This window comes from Chelonoidis abingdonii, chromosome 1, assembly GCF_003597395.2.
Source record: "Chelonoidis abingdonii isolate Lonesome George chromosome 1, CheloAbing_2.0, whole genome shotgun sequence".
Classification (NCBI taxonomy): Eukaryota; Metazoa; Chordata; order Testudines; family Testudinidae; genus Chelonoidis; species Chelonoidis abingdonii.
Window position 1 is genome coordinate 92,218,746 of NC_133769.1, and position 19,173 is coordinate 92,237,918.

The following is a 19,173-nucleotide window of genomic DNA, read 5'->3' on the forward strand; positions in this document are numbered from 1 at the left end:
ACCTTAATGTCCCACTGTAGGCGCTAGCCACGAAAAGCCCTGGTACCCCTGGAAAATCTTGTAGAATATCCAATACCAGATATGGCATGAGCTGAAAAAAATCATAGTGTGATGTTGCACTCTATATGGTTATATGAAAATTTGCTAATGAGTTTGAATATAATGTAACTGAAATATGTTTCATGCAAAAGGTCTCTTGTAAGATATAGTTACAAAGCTTATAATCTACTGAATGTGGTCATCCAATTTGTATAATTGTATCACTCTTGTATCTGAAACTAGAAATATGAAATATAACTCTGAGGACCTATTGTAATTATGCTAAATGTGGGCCATGAATGGTGGTTTGGAATCTTGATGGCTCCCATTAACCGGGATAATGTCTATGGATGGCTCTGTTTTGCATGTGAGTCTTCCTGTATACGTGTGTACTGGCAAGTGGGTAATGAAGTCTTACAGTAACATGTGATCATGTCACCTGAACTGGAATCCATCTTTAACCTGGTGCTTTTCCATTGAGACGGGGGAGGGAGGGGAAGGGGGAACCCAGAGGGACAAAGAACTCCCTCCTTATGCAAAAGATATATAAGTGGGTGGAACAGAGGAAAAGGGCAGCCATCATGAGAAATCACCTAGCTACCACCTGGGCTGGAACAAGGGCTCTACCAGGGGAAAGAATTGTGTCCAGACTAGGAAGACATCAATCTGTGAAAGAAACTTATTGAAACATCTCGAGGGTGAGATTTTATCTGTATTCAGTTTTATTACTTAGATTTGCATATTTTATTATATTTTACTTGGTAATTCACTTTGTTCTATCTGTTACTACTTGGAACCACTTAAATCCTACTTTCTGTATTTAATAAAAACACGTTTTACTTATTAATTAACCCAGAGTATGCAAACAGCAGTGTATATCTCTCTATCAATCTTGTAGAAGGCGAACAATTTATGAGTTTACCCTGTATAAGCTTTATACAGGATAAAATGGATTTATTTCGGGTTTAGACCCCATTGGGAGTTGGGCAGCTGAGTGGTAAAGACAGGAAAACTTCTGTAAATTGCTTTCAGTTAAGTCTGCAGCTTTGGGGCACGTGGTTCAGACTGGCATGTCTGGCTCAACAAGACAGGGTGCTGGCGTCCCAGGCTGGCAGGGAAAGCAGGGGCAGAAGTAGTCTTGGCACATTGGCTGGCAGCCCCCAAAGGGATGTCTGTGATCCAACCCATCATACATAGATTGAGAAATATTATAATTTTACCTAATCTGCGTTCTTGCTTCTAAGGTATTGCTTTTATAATGTTTCCAAACTTCATGCTGCTCAGTTATTCTAATTTTAAATGTCTTCTGTTTCATACTTTATTCAGCTGGAAGGGACGAATACTTGACAAAGCCAAGAGGATAAAGCTGCCTTCATAGCACTATTCTCTTCACTGTTCCCTTCATCTAGCCCAGGGGTAGGCAACCTATGGCACATGTGCCACAGGCGGCACAGGAGCTGATTTTCAGTGGCACTCACACTGCCCAGGTCCTGGCCACTGGTCCAGGGGACTCTGCATTTTAATTTAATTTTAAATGAAGCTTCTTAAACATTTTAAAAACCTTATTTACTTTACATACAACAATAGTTTAGTTATATATTATGGACTTATAGAAAGAGACCGTCTAAAAATATTTAAATGTATTACTGGTACACAAAACTTTAAATTAGAGTGAATAAATAAAGACTCAGCACAGCACTTCTGAAAGGTTGCCGACCCCTGATCTAGCCCCAAGAGACCTGCTATGATGGGCCATAACCTGGAAGTGGTGGGACTGAAGGATCTGCCACTTCGTTTAAAATCTTCCCTCCCCACCTCTTTGTAGTGATTCCTTGCCTCAGTCATGCTGATTCATTGAATGCTAACTGAGGTGCTTCACCCCGACCCCGCCAGACTGGGGCACATCCTCTGAATGGGGGTTCAGACTTAGTGATTGATGGGGGCAGAGAAGGCAGAGGCATGGAGCCTCCATGCAGACCACCCTTGTCTCTCTGAATCTCCCTTAAGCCATGTGGATGTCAGGGGGAAGAGAGAGCCATTGGTTTTGGGTCCCTTGGTTGTAGCACAGGGAAGCAACCTCCACCCTCCCCCAAAAAAGAAAATGATCTAGTTTCCTATATAGGGTTGTCATACTTGGTCTTCCTTGTCCTATGTATCACTAGGGAATAAGAGAATTTCTGGTTTCTTATTTTATTAAACCTGTCCTCCCTTACTGCAAATAAAATACACTCCTGGGTTTCAAGTGTCCCAAACTGTTCCTTAATGTATCTTTCCAAAGAGACAGATCCTGAGAGCACCCATGACACTGGAGATGTGTGTGTTCAGCCTCATATCTTGGGAACAGCCCCTAAAGGCAGCAATCCTAATTCATTCCCAACTATTAAACCATTGAGATGTTTAGTGTTAAACCTGGTCTGGTGCTGACACGCGCTTTGCTGTCCATGGATCGCAATCTTGGTATATGGAGTACATTGCTAGTCCACAAAACATTGCACAGACAAGAATCGCCCAGAGTCCCAAGAGGTTGATATAGAGAGATCTGCACAAACATGAAAGGAAACAACAATGTTAAGAGCTAGCCATAGCACTGTACAGCACTGTATTGTAATGTTGCTAAAGATGAACATGTCCTACTGTACCTGTATTCACTTCCTCATTGGCAGCCAAAAAAAAAAGAGAAACCTTCTTAACTGAACACTTCTTAGTCTAGTTACAGACGGTGGTCTGGCTGGATACCCTTTAAAGCAGTGCAAAGCCACTAACTCTCAGAAACACAAGGAACTGTTGAAAAACATGACAAGCCACAGAGTAACTCATAGACTAGGAGCCACACAATGAGCCCCTTCCTGACCTAACAAAGCCAGTACACCTTGGAAGGCTGCCATAGTGCATGTCCTTCTCCTGCTGACTTGGCATGGAGTCCCTCAGAGCTGTAGCTTCTAGGAGGAAATGGACTGAACACAGACTGTGAGCTTCCTGTCTTAGGGCACGTCTACGGAGCCTGCCGCATCGGCGGGTAGCAATCAGTCTATCGGGGATCGATTTATTGCATCTAGTGTAGACACGATAAATCAATCCCCAATTGCTCTCCCATCAACTGCTGAACTCCAGCTCAGCGAGAGGCGGAAGCAAAGTCAACGGGGGAGTGGCGGCAATCAATCCCGCGCCGCAAGGATGCTAAGTAAGTGATTCTAAGTCAATCTAAGATACGTGGACTTCAGCTACACTATTCTCTTAGCTGAAGTTGCATATCTTAGATTAATCACCACCCTCCAAGTGCAGACCAGGCCTTAGTGCCTAGGTAATCTTGGAGACTGATATAGTAAACTGACTCTATCTCCTGACAGCTCTAGCCCCAAAAGGTTCCAGCTTCAAGCATGAATGCAAAGTCTGCTACCCTAGGTCTTCATTCACTGTTGGCTATTCAAAATGCTCCAGTCTTCTTGTCCACTTTGGCTTCCCTCTCTACAGAGGTGGAGCTCCTGCAGATTACTGGAGGTGTCTAGGGACTTCTAGCTCTACCCTCTGGTTCATCTTCGGTGCGCTACTGCAACCCACAATGCCCACAGGTGGTATGTTCTTCAAGAACATGGTTCTTCCCCTGTACTTCCATAAGATTAATTGTATTCCAACCAGCAGCCATTTTGCTGCCTGGTGCTCACTGATTGCCATTGAGGCCCTGCCACTGTGCCAAGCAATCAGAGCTGCATTGGTACCTCCAATATCTAAGCAAGTGTGTCAGCATTTAGGATGCTTAGGAGGCTGTTCAGTGTTTCCAGTGCCTGCAAAAGTGCGCCAACCCCTGGGTTACTTTAGAAGTTTCATCAGGATATGTGCAGAAAAGTAGCTCTGCTCTTGAAGATCTTAATGGGGATGGAAATGTATGTTATTGGGTGCACTGGTGTAATATAATTGAGCCTGCAACCTGGTGTACTTCATGAATCTCATCAGCACAAGAGACAACCTGACTTAAATCAAGTATCTGATAACAAAACCTGGGCATGTTAAAGCTGATTGGGTGACCCCCACTGCCAGTGGTCAGATTTGAGCCTTGTCTAAACATGTAAATTGCAAAGCTTTAGCTAAATCTGTTTCTAGACTAATTTAGTTAAAATGATCCACCCCTGTGTTATGGACTCTCTCATATAGGGTTGAGTCTGTTTTATATCAGTTTACCATAACCTGATTCCTTATCACTATAAACTAAGCTGAGATAAGGCACTCTTAGACTGATTGAAGATGGACATGCAGAAGAATTTTGTTAAATTAGTACAAGGCTCATGGGTAGACAAGGCTCTAAGTAGCATGTTTTAGCCTAGGCCACTATAGTTAAAAATTAAACAAAATTGCTATCAATTGAGTGATTAAAGGCAGAAAAGTATGACCATTCCCCGATTACCCAGAGCATTTTCAAATCTTCTTTTTAAACCATGTTGGTGGCCGGGTGTCAAATGACAATCAGCAATGCTGGATGGAATACTCTTCCGCAAAGCTGCCATTGTGTCTGGGAAGATTATGCAAGTCTTTCTTTTTAATAAGTATTTAAGATTTCAACATTCAAACCATTGTGTGCTGCCTTTGAAGAGTTCTTTGAAGCCAAGGATTGGTAAGGGGAAAATAAGAGGTAATTAACTAGTAGGCTGATGAGTCAATATCACACCTGCATTTATCTGAAATGTGTGATTCTTCCACTTTAAACACCTGTACTTCTTGTAAGTGAATATGTTGTTGTTCAAATACAAGAATCTAGGTCGCTTGTTTGTGCTTTCTAGTCACAAAACTACAGGTGTATATCTTGGGTGGGGTGAGATCCTTTCTGAGACAGTCAAGAATCCTGAGATACTTTTCTCAACCCATAGTTTCATGCATTACCAGAAGGCATGGATTAGGACCTGTGAAATCATTCACTCTGTGAGCCCAGTTCATCATTGTATTGCATCTTGTAAATCTTTTACACCAGTGTAACGTGAGTGTAAATTGCTGCCATTCTGATGTGGTAGCATTTTACATCTACTGTGCACTGGTGTAAATGACTATACAAGGAGCAGGGCATTAGTGAATCTTGTTGTGGGTGTTTTAAGGTTCTTGCAAAAGAAACTAGGCAGCTGTTGTATTGCCAGTGTTTACACCTGTGTGGAGATGCAGTTTTTATGCTGAAAATTATCCTTAGGCACAGATAGGGTGGCTAGCAGCTTATATGCCTGGAAACTCAATTTCCCTTGCCTGTAGGAAAGCTGGCAGAAGGGAGCTAAATAAAGAGATCTCCATGAGGTTTTCCTTGCAGAGATTTCCAGAAGTGCTCCCCAATAAGGGCAGGGGTCTCCCATTAATATGGAAAGGCTTCAGGGCTCATGCAGAGATTCCTGGGAGGCTAGGGCCTTCCACATGGAACTGCTGTATCTTCACAGCAGCTCTGGCCATGTGACTCCAATGGTGCCACACTCCTAGACTCCTTTGGTCACAACTGAACTGCTTCCAGGATTCCTTTAAAGGATCCCATTGCACAGGGGGTAGGGGGCATGCAAACACATAACATAGCTTCAGCTAGGAATGCTTGGAAGAGTCAACATCAATGACAAGAAATACGGGCATGATGCATGAAGGTCTTTCCCATACATGAGCAATCCATTATAGAAGTGCGATGTGCCTTCTGTCTGTGTAAGGGCTGACCTTCTGAACAAAGCAGCATAACCAAGGAAGAGGCACTGGAGATATCATGATGATGCATATCAACTCATTCCTGTCATAAATATGATTGACTGCAAAACTAGTTTTTCTCCCTGCTTTAGCCTTAAACATTTTAATTCTAAAAATATGGCTTTCACCAGGAGGGGGGGGGGGGAATTATTTCAAATATTTTGCCCACATTTTTTAAATATTAAACCTCCAAAATACTGTCCCTTCCTATACCTCATGGCATTGTATTATGGGGAATGCATTTTTATTTTTCATACATTTCTCACATAAGTAAATCTATAGAGAAAGCTTACTGATCGCCAGTATCCAGCTGCTTACAGCTTCAAGAGAAGGTCACTAACTATTCTGAAAACAAAGTACATGATTCTTCAGCAATTTTATCATGGGGCAATCAGTTTCAGTAGCTTTATGACTGAATCCTTTAATATTGTTCTGGTAAAACTCCCATTCACTGAGTTAAGTTTAATAGAGTACCAAGCCAGGATCTGGTGTTATTAGATGCTTTGCACAAATAACAACTATACAATTTGGTCTCTAGGTTGCAAATGAACTTAATACAACTATTTGTGTACACAAATACCAGCGTCATAAAACTTATAAATCCTAGCATTTATTCTTCCAATTTGCTTTTGTCCTTGTTCACGAAGCAGAAAGTACAGGTTGTTACTACCTTTCATGAACAGGTTTTATATAAATTTAAAGCATTAATTTAAAAATCTCCCTTTATGAAGAACAGATAGTAACTAAAGGCAGACACTGAAGAATTGCAATGACCACACGCAGGCTTACAATTTTGCTTGGAACCTGGTTTTGCAGGCAATGTATCTCTGAACTTGAGATTGGTTGACCCCGTATATGCCAGTCCAGGTGAAGGTCCCACCTATGAGAATTGTCCAGAAGGTATGTCTTTGCAACGGGTTGGGATTAAAGCTGAATGGGAGAAAAAAAATAACAGACTCAGAATATGGACAAAAATGGTGCTTCTCTCTCTGCCCCAGTTGAATTAATTCAATTGTAAACCCGTGTGGATGCAGTTTAACACCTTTAAGATTGTTTAAGCTGGTCATGTTTTAGCCTAAGTATTTACAAACTTACTCCCAGAAGTTTAATCTTCCTCCATGGTAGGAATCATTTAAAATGCGGCCGATTCCCTCTTGAACCACCACAGCACGTATAATTACAGACGAAAATCCAGCTATCATGATTCCAACCTGGAAAACATCTGTCCAGACTACTGCCTTTAGACCACCCTGTGTGAGGAATAGCAGATTCAATGTATGAAATTGAAATGCAGTTATTAAGATGCAATTATAAATTTAGCAAATTCAAATTTATGGGCTAGCTCATCCCCACCTGTGGAAAATCCCCTGGAAAGGGCAGGATGAGGTGATCTGTTTCTTTGAGCCCCAACCACTCCTGGCCCCAGCTTGGCCAGTCTCTACCTGGGAGAGTAGAAAACAGTGCTACAGAGATGACCACAGCCCTTTCCACGTGGGAGTGGGCAGATCCACAGGCAGAGAGTGTTTTCCATATGCAATTTGGAGCAGGGGAGAGGATGACCTGGCCCTCTATATTCGTTCAAGTTTGAACTCAATATTTGTAGGCTACATTACAGTGGAAGGTTGTTCTGTATTTTAACTAAGCAGTTATAAGAAGGGAGGTTCTTTAAAATTAACGGCCAACATACCAGTGTGCAATAGAATGTACAGACTATTCCAGTTGCGATCACTGCACCCCACAAGTCAAATCCTGTGACTGAAAAAGAGGGAAAATGTATAACTGCAAAGACTGTTTTTGAAAAAAAGTAAATCCCTTAACCTTCCAACAGATTTATAGGTTGGTCTGATTGCCTGAAAAAAAAAAAAGATTAGAACCATTTTAAACAGAAAAGTAGAAAATAATAACAATAGCGCTGAAATGATTTGTGCACAAAAACCAGGTGACTTCGACAGACTAAGAATATAACCAACTCATAGCAACAGTTGTGATAGACTTTACAAACTGCTGAGCAATTAGAAATATTTTTGTATTTAAGGACTAATTTCCCTTTAATTAAAATTTTAACAACTAAGACTATATCCCAACGTTTCAAGCCCATGAGTTATCTCATTGACTTCAACACAATGGGATTTGTGCAGGTAGACAATAAGGGAGTCCCATTCAAGTCAGAGTAACTGAGGGTTGAATTTGTCCATAAGTCTTCAATCTCTTATAAAATCTGTCACAACTACTGGACCAATATTGAAGTCTTCATTTAAGCAAATAGTCACAAGGTGCTTGATGTGAGGGATAGATCAGTGGTTTGCGCATTAGCCTGCTAAACCCAAGGTTGTGAGTTCAACTCTTGAAGGGGCCATGTAGGGATCTTAAGCAAAAATCAGTACTTAGTTGTGCTAGGAAGGCAGGGGGCTGGATTCAATGGCTTTCCAAGGTCCTTTCCAGTTTTAGGAGATGTGTATATCTCCATTATTCTTCTCTTCTTCTTAATTGGGCCCATATTTAGTTATGCTGATGTCTGTCATAAAAACCTAATCGTTTTATGTATTGAAAAAAATAATAACAAAATAAAACAAACTACCTTGTAAAATGTAAATTTTTCCTTTTACCTTGGTTCAGTGCCAGAGCTGGAGCATAAATAACAATTCCAGTGTATAAAATCTAAGGAGGGTAAAAGAAATACTAAATCAAATGAAAAGTAACTTGTTTTATCTTACTTAAACTACCGTAATTCACTTACAGTACACACAGGGAAATGTAGCTATAGGTATACATAGAGTCTATATCACCAGTACTGTGCAGTATTAAGTAATAATTCCTATCATTTAAAAGGAAAAAGTCAGAGGCTACCTAGTATCGCATTCTTCACGGTACACTGTACCTAAAATGAACACTACTGTACAATGGCTCTTAAATGCCCAGGCTCCCTTCAACTTTTCCTGGCTTTTCTACAAAGTATCATATTGTTTAAAAAAATGCAGTAATCACATACAAATACCATACTGCAGAAATCCGTGGAAAGAGGAAAAAATGCTGAGGCTGGCAAATACTTTGCCAAGAAATCTCTTGCAATGTTAATGGCACTCAATATGCAAACATAACTCAGATTAACCGGGACTAGAGCTATGCCATTAAATAGTCATTCTGGTGTAGTAATTAGGGTTTATAGCCACTGTAGGCTGCCGACATTGGAGGGTGACATGCACATATAGGGTTGTGAGTGGGTCTGATTTTCCATCCCTCACTGGAAAGAGATATAGACAAACAAATCTTTTCCCTTATGAGTATTATCATCATGGGACACCCAGTATTGATACACTTATAGTAGTTTGATTTATTTATTTTAAAATCCTGTTTGCCTTTTAACTGTTGGGTCAAATTCAGCCTTGGACTTAGAGTCATGGAGTTTAAGACCACAAGGACCACTAGATCAACTAGTCTGACCTCCTGTATATCACAGGCCACCAACACCACTCAGAACCTGCACACTAAACCCAACCACTGAGATTAGACCAAGGTATTACAGCCCACAAGAGACTAAATTGTGATGTGCCACAAGCAGAGAATAGGAGGGACCCAGGTGCACCAGTGGGTCTCTCTCATAATGGCAGAGAAATGATTAAGTAAGTGAGATCTACCCAGATAATCCAGGCAGGTGACCTGTACCCATATGCTGCAGAGGAAGGCAAAAAACAAAAGGTCACTGCCCATCTGACCTGGGGAAAAATCCCTTCTCACCGCCACATATGGCAATCAATTATACTCTTAGCATGTGAGCAAGAAATCAGCCAGCCAGTCACCTGAGAGGGAAAACACTTGGTGCCACCTCAGAGCCCTAGCCATCCCCATCCAATGTCTCATCTGCAGCCATAGTCACCCCTGCTGCTTCAGAGGAAGGAGATTTAAAAAAAACAACAACCCTCCAGCTGTCAGCTTGGTGTAACTCCACAAGGCCAAACACAGAGATGTAGCTTGGAGTAAACAGGTGCAACTTCTATGGAAGTCTCTGAACCAAATTCAACAACAACACCAGCAGTGGGGTAAGTTACACATTGAGGAGTTGATTCTGCATTCACTTACACCTGTTTTATGGGATTTAATGCTACTGACTTCAGCTGAGTTCCTCCTATTTACACTGGTATGACGTCAGACTCTGGCTCATGTGTAAGTGGGAAAGTATCACAACCTGCAGTTACTTGGAATTCAGCAAGTGTACAAACTTACATGTATAACATACACTCCCTCCTACTGTCCTCTTGGCCTGTAACACAACAAGCAACTAACAAAAGAGGAAAATAAAGCCACTCCCCGGCTCCTTTAACTTGTACCATCGTATATCCAGCCTCCAATGGTTTACACCGATAATATTCCTATTGACTTTGGTGGGAACAGCACCTTGTTAAACCATCCACTGAATTTTCTCTTTCCCCACAGAATTCCAAACTGGTGCCATTTACAACCGTTTTGTGTATTTTGGGCCAGATTTTTGGCCCAGATATGGCTGCTTCACACTGTTCCTGTAGCACAAAGAGGTCATAAACTCAGCTAAGACAGGGCTGCAGAGGATTCCCCTGATGTTAGGGAATCCTCTGGTGACCATAGGGCTGCCATAGCAACTCCTATGCCATCCCCTTTCCACTGTCACCTCCACCAACGCCTCCCTCCCCTGGTGAAAGGGGGCCCGGTCAGGGTATCCCTACACTCCAGCAATCTTTAGGTACCAGAATGGCTCCTTGAAACTGTGGGCATCCAGGTTTAACATATAGGCTGCTCTAAATTATGTTAAGGGCCAGATTCACTCCAAGATTGGGGAAATGCAAAGGTGACTTAAAGCCACCCTTCCCCTCCACGCTTTTCCTGAGGTGTGCTGAGTATATCCCCCCTAACAGCTCAGGATCTAGCTCCACAGTGAATGCTCTATCAGTGCAAGCTACACTGTTTTGTCACTTACACCTGTTTTCTAACCAAGCTACACCTAACTTGTGGCCTTCACAAACTATAGAGTACCTGGCCGACTGTCAGCTTGGCATGGTACAGCAAACTTTTTGAGTGAATCAGCATAGAAAAATAGCTTTCTAACGTGCAGTGAACGTTTTCCCATCTGCTTTCTGGCATCCCAGACAAAATGTGTTCTTGCCACAATCATTATCAGATATTGTTTAACTTAAAAGAAGGATCAAGATCTAATCTTTCAACTTATTTTTATTTAGGTTGTGTTCCTATATTAAGAAAAAATGACACACTGATGGTTATAGGACCAATAAAAATTATACCAGCAAAATGGTAAAATACTATTTTTAAAAAATCTTCCTTCTAATGATCCAGACAGTTTCAGATATAAGTATAAGCTTTAGCACAGAGAAATACATATTTTCTTGGACATGTTTCTAATATGTATTGAATTATTTTTCTCTGTGGTTTATGAGTAGCTTGTCCTACTTTTAGCCTTCAATTTCTTAGTGAATATTATTTTAGGGTGAGATGACATCAGTATTCAAATATATTGGTGTTCCACCATTCTCCTAGTGCTTTCTATATTTCTGAGGGGGTTGTATTGCTTTACAGGGAGGGACAAGTACCAGTGCCAAGTAGCAAGCAGCCAGCTAGCATTGCAATGTGTGTTTAGTGCAAGGTTCCCTAGATAATCAGATTACTCAAGGATCCTCTGGGTAGGGAACAAAGAGCAGTACTGAACAGTGTATAGTAGTATGAAGAACTTCCTTGTCTCTTCTTTCATGTCCATTTCTGATATTTCGCAATAAACTTAGCAACCGCTTACACATGACTACCAGTTACACCACACTAAAGTAATGATAAAGGCTATTAAAGATCAAAGAACCTGTTTGAGGTTTACTTGCCGTTTGTATAATGAAGAGAATTGTCCCACAAAGACGCAGATATTTATTAAATCGAAGCTCCAAATACTGCAAAAGAGGTGAATAAACAACTTTAATGTCAAAAATTTACATTTATAGAAATGGTATTAAGAAATCTCCTGTAAGAAAAGATACTACTGTTCAGCAGAAGTAACAGTTTTTATATTCACATGGATGGTCATGGTCTACTTGATCTTGTTTTCTGCAGACATCACTGTCATTTAGCTAAACCTGAGAGAAGCTAAATATTTACGTAGTCAGTACAAGATGAAGTACATAGAAGAGAGTTTGGTCATATATACATACATATGTAGCGCTTTCTAGCACAGGTGTCTTAAAGCACTTTACAGATAATAGTTGTACATTGTGACTGGACAAAATCCAGCAGTTGTTATGCCTTTAGCTACAATCCTAACTAGTTTTGAGTGAATATAACTTTTTTTATTGTGAGGAGGAAGAAAGAGTTATCTCTACCCTCTTTGAAAACTGCTGAGATTTTCATTTGCACCGGAACAGTTGCCTGAGATGGGCAGAAGGCTTTCAGTTTAACTGGGTCATCTAAATCTGGATCACTTGCTACTGTAACACCATCAGCAGCACTTGCCCGAGGCATTCTCTTTCTGTTAGCATTATACATAAACCCAATCTGGGATGGTATATAATAATAAATTAATAATAATAATACCCAGATCTTATACAGCATGAATAGGGCCCTACCACATTCATGGTCCATTTTGGTCCATTTCAAGGTCATAGGCTTTTAAAAATAGTAAATTTCATGATTTCAGTTATTTAAATCTGAAATTTCATGGTGATGTAGTTGTAGGGGGTCCTACCCCAAAAAGGAGTGGTGGTGGGGTCGCAAGGTTATTGTAGGGGGCGTTATGGTACTGCTACCCTTACTTCTGTGCTGCTGCTGGAAGTGGTGCTGCCTTCAGAACGGAGTGGCCAGAGAGCAGTGGCTCTTGGCCAGGAGCATAGTATGGTATTGCCACCCTTACTTCAGCGCTGCTGCCTGAAGAGCTGGGCCTTCAGTCAGCAGCTGCCATTCTCAGGCCACCCAGCTCTGAAGGCAGCAGTGCAGAAGTAAGGTGGCATGCTATGGCATTGCCACTTTTACTTTTGCCAGATGCTGGTGGGGTGCTGCCTTCAGAGCTGGATGCTCGGCCAACAGCCGCCGATTTCCGGCCACCCAGTCTGAAGGCAGCACAGAAGTAAGGGTGGCAATACCACGATCCCCCCCTAAAATAACCTTGTGACCCCTCTGAGACTCCCCTTTGGGTCAGGACCCCCCAGTCTGAGAAATTCTGGTCTCCTCCATGAAATTGGTATAGTATAGGATAAAAGCACACAAAAGACCAGATTTCTCAGGGGGAGACCAGATTGCATGTTCGATGATGTGTTTTTCATGGCCATGCATTTGGTAGGTGTGGTAAGATAAGGCCCGGAAACATAAACCCTTGTATCAGAGGCCCAGCATACGATGAGACCTAAGGCCTGGACTAAAGTAATGGTCAAGACTTTGCCAACATAAAGCAAAGTTAAGCTGTGAGCCAGAGGCAGGTCCTGCTCACAGAAGCTGGCAAGAAGAAGGCTGATGCTGCAATTATACACATACCTGAGCACTAAGCACTAGTAATATAAATATGTGCCAGGATGGTACCAGAACAGTCCAGGACTAGCACATTCCACACAGATAACAAGGAAGACATGGTCCTAAAGGATAACATGACTGATAGAGTTGTTTTGTTTGAACCAACATGTACAAGGTGATAGGTGGCACCTTACTATATGGAGGGATTGCACCTCAACACATCAGGAGTGATGTGTAACTTGCCTCAACTTGTGTATAAGAATTCACCCCCGAGGACTTGTCTTGGTCCAGCCTAAGGGGCAGTGGAGAGTCCCGCCACTGACTGAGCCGGTCCATTGTCAGGTGGCACATATTCATAGTATGTCCTGTAGAGTCTGCGGGAAACTATTATTGTGTTTCATTGGCAATAAACCTGGCCGGGTGCCTTCATACCTTATTGAAGTCTGTGATCATTGGGGGTTCTGTCAGGGTCTGCTGTGTCAGCTATCTGCAGAGCCAGGGCAGCACACACAGAGGGAACCCACACACACAGCCAATTGTTATCAACATTTTGCACAGCAGAGCACCACACCGGTGACATCTGACAACAGTAGGGCCCTAAGCTTGAACCACAACCTTCTGCCTACAGTGTCGGCTAAGACTCAAGAACCTCAACTAACTGTCAATCTTGGCTTCATTTGACTTTTTACCTTGAAATTTCATTCCCTTGTCTTAACAGAAACATCCATGTACAGTTGGGAAAAGGAGATCTCCTTTACCCACCAATCTGATCAATCAAGGCAGATACACATATCTCATTATTTCAAAGTGCTGGCATTCATCTTTGAGTCTTTGCAATTGTTTAAACATCACTTGAATTTTGAATGGATGCATACAGAGGCAGGGTTTCACTCTTCGGTGAACAAAAAGAAGTGTTTGCACTATGGCAGTCTGCTCGTACTATCAGTGCGGGGAAAGACCTTAATAGCTGCACTATAATAATATTGCATTTTTTACTGGTCCTTTTCAGGAGTTAGTGTCTAGTCAGCAGTAAGGGCCCACAACGTATGTGGTGAAAAGTCAACTTGAAGCAGCTAGAGATTTGTACAGGAGAACTCCCCCTATGTTGAGGAGAATCTAATGGAGGATGTTCTTCCGCCTCCTGTGCAGAAACTTCATGGCTTGGTGGAAGAATAGGCAAGACGCAGGAAAAGTGAAGGGGTGATGTCAACAAGACTCCCAGTTCCCCATGGATGCTAGATCCCTCAGGGACTTTATGCCACAGGTCTAAATTAAAATTGCCTCTGTACAGTTTTACCTCACTGGGCTGGGGTGCAGTGGAAAATCAAGCCCTAATTTTCTAAAGCCATATTTTGGCACCTAGGTACAGAAGTGGCCTGACTTTCACATATGCTGAGCACCTGCAGATCTCATTGTATAAGTACTATGGAAAATCCAGTCGCTGCTATTTAGGGCCATGATCCCGAGATCTATTTGCAAGAGGAAGTCCCAGTGAAATCAGTAAGACTGTTCATATGCTTGACTGTTCATATGGGTGTCTAAATGGATTGGGCCTTTGTGCCTCAACATGGATTTAGGAACTTAAGTTGAAGCAGGCACCCAGGATTGGGAGTTTTGGCTTCTATTTTAGAGGGCTTTTCTTTGTGTTTTATTATTTATTCCAAATCAACCAATCTGTGCAAAAATAAATCCCCAGTTTGGATTGAAAATCTGGTGGGCTAACAATCTCCAGGAGCAAACCCATATGGAATGAGTCTACTGAGAGAGGAGTTCTTGCGGATGGGGAAGAGACCCTGCCATGGCCTCTGCAAGGGGGAAATATCAATTGGAAGAGGAGGCTAGTAGAGAGGCAAGGCTACGTAGGGGACACTGCTCAGAGACACAGCGACACAGGAGATCGATATGGAGGACACAGAGAGGATGTCGAATGGGCTAGTGCTCCCTAAGCGGGAGAAGGCGGCAGCACCGCTTACCTCGTAGGTGCTGGTGATCCCCAGCCTGTAGAAGACGGGCAGGAAGACCTCGGCGCTGATGAGCACCACCAGGAAGTAGGTGATGGCGAAGATGCAGAATATGGACCCGAAGCGGTAGATCTCCGCCGGGGTGCCCAGCACGGTAACCGCCGACATGAAGCTGGCGGTGAGGGACAGCGCCACGGGCAGGGCGCTCATGCTGCGGCCACCCATCAGGAAGTCCTTGGAGGTCTGCTGGCCGCCGCCAGCGAAGGCGTAGTACACGCCGATGACCGCGGAGACCAGCAGCATGGCCCCGAACACCACATAGTCCCACACGGTGAAGTGCCCGATGCTCATGGCCCGAGCCGCACGGGCGCTCGCAGCGGAGTGGGTGTGTTTAACTCTGGAGGCGAGGGCCGCTCCGGGGGTCGCTACTCTGGGCTATGGCCGGGAGCCAGCGATTCTCGATTTGCGCGTCCCGCTCTCAGTGCGCCCTGCCCCCGGCTCTGCGGGCCCCGCTCTCAGTGCGCCCTGTGCCCGGCTCTGGCCGCCCCGTTCTCCGTGCGCCCTGTGCCCGGCTCTGGCCGCCCCGTTCTCCGTGCGCCCTGTGCCCGGCTCTGCGCGCCCCGCTCTCAGTGCGCCCTGTGCCCGGCTCTGGCCGCCCCGTTCTCCGTGCGCCCTGTGCCCGGTGCTGCGCGCCCCGCTCTCAGCGCGCCCTGTGCCCGGCGCTGCGCGCCCCGCTCTCAGCGCGCCCTGTGCCCGGCACTGCGAGCTCCGTTCTCTGCGCTTCCGTGCGCTTTTGAGTGCCCCAGACTCGCTGGGGGCTCAAGGGACCGTTCTCTGCTCCCCTTACCGGTGCTGGTCCCTTGGCGCACGTGGGCTCAGCTGCGCGGCAGCAGAGCTGGGAACACCAAGAGCCGTGACCAAATAAAAGTCCCAGGTGAGTGGTTGACAGAAACCAGCTCAGCGGAGGAGCAGGAGGTGCATGCCGAAGATCCACCTACCCTCTGCCTCCTCCCAGCGCAGTATCGCGTGGGCAACACTATGGGAGAGTAACCCCGGAGGATGATTAGCTGTTAAATGTCTCTCTCAGCTCTTGCGCGAAGAATATTGCATCTGGCTTTTATCAAGAGGGAGGGGGCTTTAAAAGGTGCTAGTATGACCTCAACCCTATCTCGCTGGCGGCACAGCGTCATTCATTTCAACATACTTGTCCCTCTTATCCCTATGATTAAGAGGTTTCCGGATTGGAGGAAATCAGCCCGCCTTCAAAACACTCACCTGCTTCTTCCCAGCACTTTCCAGGAGTTCCTGCTATTGTGTGCCCCACAGCCCCCAAAAGGCCTGGAGGAGTTCTGTATGGCTGCTTGTATGGTAGGCTGTTCTAGAGATCAGTGGTTTTCAACCTGTGGTCCCTGGACCCCTGGAGGTCCACAAACTATGTTTAAGATTTCCAAAGGGGTTTGCACTTTCATTCCAAGTTTTTTTAGGAGTCCAAAAATGAAAAACAAAGTTGAAAACCACTGCTCTAACATGTAGCCATTATCTACAATCCTGTATTTTTCAATACTACTGCACAAGTGTTGTTTCCCTACAGCAAGGCAAGTAGCAAACCCTTTATAGTCAGAAACCCATTCAATACATCTTCTCTTTCCCCCATACTCAGGTAACCTCAGGATCAACAGTACCACTAGTCAAGATATCTCCTTAGAATGAGACTGCTCACCAACAAGCACCTTCATCAACAGCATTTGGTCCCCGGGAGAAATAAATAGTGCCCTTTCCATTCCCAGGATGTTTTCTAGCATTCCATATTCAGATAAAGATATTGGCATCCGGTTTCCCAAAAGAAAAGATAAGACATTTTTAATAACTGCAACCCTGAAAATTAAATCTTTAATATGACTGGGTTATATGAGGACATTACTTTCTAGCTGTATGAAGCCCTAAAGTGGTTGATTGAGTGTTCTAATGGTTTACATGGCACCAGAATGGATTTCCTTAGATTTGGCGCATTAGGGCCTCTTTGAACTATTCAAAATTGTGTCAGTCCGTGAGACTTTCCTTTGAAGTGTTTGAACATGCAGTCTTCAAATAATGAGTATCTCACCATGGAAAGGATTTACTAGTAATAGATGGAGCTTTCTACTTCACTCCTAAAAGATATTATCAACAGGTAACATTTTCAACGATACCTATGTGACTTAAGAGCCTAGAGCTGACTTTCTATTAGACTGTAGAATTCTAAAGAGACAAGGTGGATGAGGTAATGTCTTTTACAGGAACAACTTCTGATGGTGAGAGAGACAAACTTCCGAGCTTACACAAGGCCTCTTAGTCAGTTAGGTACTGTTGAAAACTTGAACTGACATCTCTGGTCCCAATTGTCTTTTGCAGGACACTGAAATGGCTGTTTGACTACAATTCCCTACACCAGAGGTAGGCAACGTATGGCACGGGTGCCGAAGGCAGCACACGAGCTGATTTTCAGTGGCACTCTCACTGCCCAGGTCCTGGCCACCAATCCGGGGGGCTCTTCATTTTAATTTAATTTAAATGAAGTTTCTAAAACATTTTTAAAGCCTTATTTACTTTACATACAACAATAGTTTAGTTATATATATAGACTTAGAGAGAGAGACTTCTAAAAATGTTAAAATGTATTACTGGCACACGAAACCTTAAATTAGAGTGAATAACGGAAGACTCGGCACAGCACTTCTGAAGGTTGCCGACTCCTACCTACACTATTTCCTATATCTAAACTAGCTGAGCATCACTCTGTTCAAACATCTAGCACAATATCATGTTATAAAATCTTCACCGGCTCTCTGTTTACTAAAAAAATAAAATTCTGAATCCATAATACTGCATTTCTACAAGATTTTTTTAATCCAACCAAGCTTTCAGTGGCTGCTGAGTGTTGGTTATTTTTTTGAAAGTGCTCGCAAAGCATGTGTGTAAGGATATCACTGTCCATCCATAAAAACAGTATTTATATTTTTTTAAAACTCAATTAATGATGAAACCTTTCAAAACAAACACTTTTTCACAAAGCAGCAGAGAATCCTGTGGCACCTTATAGACTAACAAGACGTTTTGGAGCGTGAGCTTTTGTGCTCCAAAACATCTGTTAGTCTATAAGGTGCCACAGGATTCTCTGCTGCTTTTACAGATCCAGACTAACAGGGCTACCCCTCTGATACTTTTTTCACAGAAATTTATTCTTAAATGGGATTAGAGTATGCAAAGTGCTATCAGAGAGCACGCATTAGAGGTCAGCTTGGGCCTAATTTTAAGGCATGATCTGGACCTGAACCCAAGCTGAGCACAGCAGACCTGAACCCTGCCCAAGCATATTGAGCTGTTTTCAGAACTGACCTGACCCAAGCCCAACACTTCCCCCAAAACTGTGTCAGTGCTGCTGACCCATTCTTGGGGTTCAGCCTGAAGGGGTCTTCCCACTCCTTCCACCTTGGGTCTGTCAGCTATCCCCAGCTGCCTCCTGCCCATGTGGTCAATGCAGCAGTAGCTGCATGCAGCATACCTCACTCCTGCCAGCCACCACAGCCTGATTGCACTATGTATGCTGGGAAGTGGGAGGCTCTGCAACTCATTGGCATTCTTGGGCCTCAGCACACCGAGTACATCAAGGTGGCAGCAGCTGGCAGAAGTAGGGCATGCAGTCACCGCCACACCAACCCCACGGACAGAAGGAGGTGATCAGAGACAACCCAAACCAAGGGGGTTGGGTTGTTTTCAGACCTGGCCCAACCCGAACCCAACATTTGTAGTCAGGTCCAGTTGGGTTGGAGTTGTGGTTGGGTTGCAAGGCTCTACTGTGCATGGAGTTCTGTCAGCTGAACTCAGGATTAGGGCTGGCTGAAAGACAAGAATTCCACTTTGCAAACCATCGTGAGATTTTGAAAATTGTTTGCACTGGAAGAAAAACAGACCTTCTGAATTTTCTTGGTGAAAAAAACACAAGAGCACATGAGAGCAGCCCCACCTCCAA

General features: G+C 43.6%; 1 protein-coding gene across 1 annotated transcript in view; it reads right to left on the reverse strand.

Annotated features, from left to right (window-relative positions):
- Positions 1-15,631, reverse strand: part of SLC5A8 (solute carrier family 5 member 8) — a 30,754-nt gene extending 15,123 nt beyond the window's left edge. The window contains exons 1-8 of the mRNA XM_032788588.2: positions 15,177-15,631; positions 11,592-11,657; positions 8,343-8,394; positions 7,424-7,491; positions 6,832-6,986; positions 6,526-6,666; positions 2,449-2,578; positions 3-91 (exon numbers count right to left, since the gene is read on the reverse strand). Coding sequence (XP_032644479.1) covers positions 3-91; positions 2,449-2,578; positions 6,526-6,666; positions 6,832-6,986; positions 7,424-7,491; positions 8,343-8,394; positions 11,592-11,657; positions 15,177-15,515 — 1,040 coding nt within the window. The 5' untranslated portion in view covers positions 15,516-15,631. The remainder of the gene's footprint in view (positions 1-2; positions 92-2,448; positions 2,579-6,525; positions 6,667-6,831; positions 6,987-7,423; positions 7,492-8,342; positions 8,395-11,591; positions 11,658-15,176) is intronic.
- Between the last annotated feature and the right edge of the window lie 3,542 nt (positions 15,632-19,173).